The 4,189-nt window shown below is 40.1% G+C and overlaps 1 protein-coding gene across 1 annotated transcript in view; it reads left to right on the top strand.

Annotated features, from left to right (window-relative positions):
- Window positions 1-2,960: 2,960 nt before the first annotated feature.
- The window catches only part of LOC119408705 (protocadherin beta-1), a gene marked incomplete at its 3' end in the record, with an annotated part of 8,905 nt that continues 7,676 nt past the window's right edge, over window positions 2,961-4,189 (top strand). Inside the window, exon 1 of the mRNA XM_037675547.1 lies at window positions 2,961-4,059. Coding sequence (XP_037531475.1) covers window positions 2,967-4,059 — 1,093 coding nt within the window. The remainder of the gene's footprint in view (window positions 4,060-4,189) is intronic.

The raw sequence follows: 4,189 nt of genomic DNA, 5'->3' as shown, positions 1-4,189 counted from the left end.
TCGGGGGAGCTGCGAGTCAGAACGTGTTGATAATGGAGCCCAGTTCTGCAGGGACCATGCAGAGGATACAGAGTGGCAAGAACCTCCTGGACCAACCTGACTCTCCTCTAGAGGTTAGACTCTTTTTGTTGTTTGCTTGTTTTCTTTGAAGATTATGCTTTTTTACATCTTAATATGCAAATATATATTATGTTTTATTATATATATATATATATATATATATATATATATATATATATATATATGTTGCAGAGCTTTTAAATAGTTTTTCATACTTGTAGAACAAATTCCACTCTTCGTGATCCTTTTAGATAGAAACACCTTCAGTACTTTGGACAAGGTTTTTCATCCAGACTCTTTATCAATCTCCTTTCGTCTTCCACATTCCATATTTATATTTATTTATTTTACTTGTTTAATTTAAGTTTACCTAAAGATGGACTATTCAAATTATTTCATGACTTTCATAAGACTTTTAGCCACTGCTTCGATCGCAGTGTTCATCTCTGGAAATTGTTTTTTCAATATATTGTCCCTGGTATCTTTTTTTTTTTTTAAACCAGCCCCTTCTCATTTCGGGGTTGCTATCCATCTCCACTGTGAGAGAGGCAGTGTACCACTGATTGTCAGGTCACAAGTAAATTACAGCCGACGAGACCAAAACCATCCAAATGCTCATCCACACCTAGGGACAATTTAAATTGACCAGCTAGCCTTGTTTGTGGGCAGCACGGTGGCACAGTTGGTAGAGCTGTCGCCTTTTAGTGAGCAGATCACCCCAGTTCAAATCCTGGCTGGGGCCTTTTCTGTGTGGATTTTGCATGTTCTCTCTGTGCACGCGTGGGTTTTCTCTGGGTACTCCAGTTTCCTCCCACAGACCAAAAACATGCATGTTAGTCTGACTGGTAATTTTAAATTATCGTGTTTGTCTCGTTTGTATGTCCCTGTGATGGACTGGAGACCTGTCCAGGGTGTCCCCCACCTCTCGCACAGTAATAGCTCGATATGGGCACCAGTGACCTCCGCGACCCTAAAACGAAGAAGCGGGTAAGGATAATTAATGGATGGATCTTTGTTTGCACATTTTGGTTGTGGGAGAAAACTAGAGCACATGGAGAGAACCCACTCTTGCACAGGAAGAACATGTAATCTTGCTTCCTAAATGTGTCAAGCTTGGGAGTATGGGTGTTATTTTATTTTTATTTTTTTAACTTACAGCAACACCACGTTAGGACTTTCAGCCATGGAAATAATTTATATACCAAAAGGCAGTTGGGTTTGTTACAAAGTAAGCAGTAAACGATGATCCAAGATATAATAATGTTTATTAAAATCTGTTAAAACAAAATTTAATGGAGGCATTAGTGACTTTTAACAAAATAAAAGGTCAGCCAAGGCTGAGGCTTTGCAGTGGCCAGTCAACTGAAAAAGACAAAAGGGTTGTTCACTACAACACAAATAACAGAAATTCACCCAAAAAGCTGTGACGCATGGCATGTAAGGGGAAGGGACCAGTCATCCACAGCACAAAACACAAGGGAACCAACAGCAGACAGGAGACACCTTCAGCCTTCACCTGGAACAAAAATATGAAATACAATAACTAAATATGGCTAATAGTTAACTGCAAAGAAAAGATATTATGGGCCTCACATTCACGTACATACAAAATAATCAGAAATGGCCACAGTATTTAGGTCAGTCAATCTTCTCTAAGGTAAGACACTGCCTAATTATGATAAGTGACTCAGGCTGTGAAAGTCCACCAAGACAGGCCCGAGCAGAGGACAGCTGGGATCCGACTGAACCAGCTGACCCGGCATTAATCAAAATAAGCATAAAAAAAGGCAAACAATATTCAAAGTTGTATTCAAATGAGCAAAGCAGCAAATATGTCCAAACCTTTAGTGGACAACACCACACCGAGTACTAGACAGGTGATGCGTGCACGCTGAGCAGGCGCACTGTGCACAAAACAGCACTGCCAGGTAACCCGGAAGTCAGAAACACTAAAGACGGAATGAGGTCAAGAGAAGCTCACCTGCTTATTTAATGCGCCCTCTCCTGGTGATTGAACAGCCAATTTACACCTGTAACCAGCTTTGGGAGCAGAGGCAATAGTCATACTTAATGGTATTTTCTACAACAAATAGCTGGACTACTACGATATTATTAAAAAGAAAATATATATATAATACAAGTTCATCATACAGACGTTTTGCAAATAAATTTATTGGGTAAACTTGAGGAGGAGAAAACAATTGAGCTGTAAAATGGTGCATGACAGCGTTTGTATTTATCGTTCAGCCACTGTTCACAATAATCTTTGTAAACTCGCCAAACAATTATTGTTCCATATTGATAACATACGTGGGTTATTTTTAATATATATATATACAAAAATAAAAAATAAGGAGATTAGTAGAAAATGGAAAATTGTCTAAATATTATTTTGTACCTCGATGATTTATTTCACCATTTTATTCAGAATTAAATCATTTTCATCTCTTGTCTGAACAGCGTTATTTTTTTTTTTTACTTCACATTTCCCATGAACCTTCTTGTGACGTTTGTTTGAACGACTCATAGTGTTTACAAATGAAATGTTCAATATCTTAATTTTAGTCCGAGATATGCATCACTCACTTATTAAATGCACAACTCTTGCAGTTGTGCAGCTTCAGCTCGACGGGCCGCTGTTGGACTATGTGTTGCAGTTATTGGACGCATTTAAAGCTGCCCCCACTTGTCGTGTTGTGTTAGAGAAAGAAAGGAGCGCAGCGGCTGCGTCGGGACGTTTTCCTGCTGTCTGTGGATACTTTTAACCTTTAAAATCACCTTTACTGGTCTGGATTTCAAGGATATTTATTTGTTTACTTATATACGAGTGGAATTTATTGTTTCTTATTCATAAAACCGAGCTGACACGGTTATTTTTGGGAGGATTGTGCGCCGCAGGGAGAACAATGGAACGGCAAGTACTGCTGCGCGTCTTCCTCTGTATCGCTTCAGCTGCGGGCCAGATCAGTTATTTGATTCCAGAAGAAATGGCAAAAGGATCCGTGGTGGGGAACATAGCGAGGGATTTGGGTTTAGACGTGAAACGATTAAAATCGGGTAAAGCCCGCATCTTCACGAGCGACAGCGCAGAGTACATGGAGCTGAGCAGAGAGAGAGGAGTCCTCCTGGTGAAGGAAAGGATAGACAGAGAGGCGCTCTGCAGGCAGACGACACCGTGCGCCTTACATCTGCAGATCATTCTGGAAAACCCAATGGAGCTTTTCAGAATAACAATCGAGATTACAGACATCAACGACAACAGCCCCGCTTTTAAAAACGACGAGAGGCGTTTCGAAATCAGCGAATCTGCGACAGTCGGCTCTAAATTTGTGCTGGAGAGAGCAGTGGATTTAGACATCGGCACGAACGGGGTGAAAAATTACAGCTTAAAACCGACAGATCATTTTGTGCTGAGAGTAGAAAGTCAGGCGGACGGGAGTAAAAAGGTGGAGATGGTGTTACACAAGCAGCTGGACCGGGAGAAAGATGAGCACATATCATTGTTGTTGAAAGCTGTAGATGGGGGAGAACCTCAGAGGTCTGGCACAGTGAACATTTACGTGACTGTATTGGATGTAAATGATAACGCTCCTGTTTTTACCCAGTCAGTTTACAAGGCGGTCATAGAGGAGCATTCACAGAAAGGCACCATATTAACAAAAGTGGGTGCAACTGATGCAGATAAAGGAACAAATGGAGACATTTCTTATGCAGTGTCTCCTACAAATGATGGCGTGTCTGATATATTCACAATACATAAAAATGGTGAGGTTATCTTAGTTAGTGATGTTGATTTTGAAAAAGCTAAGTCTTATCAAATAGACATTGAGGCTAAAGATAGTGGTGGTCTTTCTGACTCCAGTAAGATTATTGTTGACGTTATTGACATTAATGATAACAAGCCTGTAATCAGTATATTGTCAAAATCTGATACTATCCCAGAAGACTCCCCATATAACACAGTTATAGTTATGTTCAGTGTCAGTGATCCAGATTCAAGTAACAATGGGCGAGTGAACTGTAGAATGAGTCAAAACATACCATTTGTTATAAAAATGTCCTCAAATGAGTTTTATACACTGGTGACAGACAGTGAGTTAGACCGAGAGAGAGCCTCTGAGTATAACAT

This window comes from Nematolebias whitei, chromosome 4 (assembly GCF_014905685.2).
Source record: "Nematolebias whitei isolate Nwh7 chromosome 4, NemWhi1, whole genome shotgun sequence".
Taxonomy (NCBI): Eukaryota; Metazoa; Chordata; class Actinopteri; order Cyprinodontiformes; family Rivulidae; genus Nematolebias; species Nematolebias whitei.
Note: the sequence above shows the minus strand (reverse complement) of the source record. Positions and strands in the feature narration are given on the sequence as shown.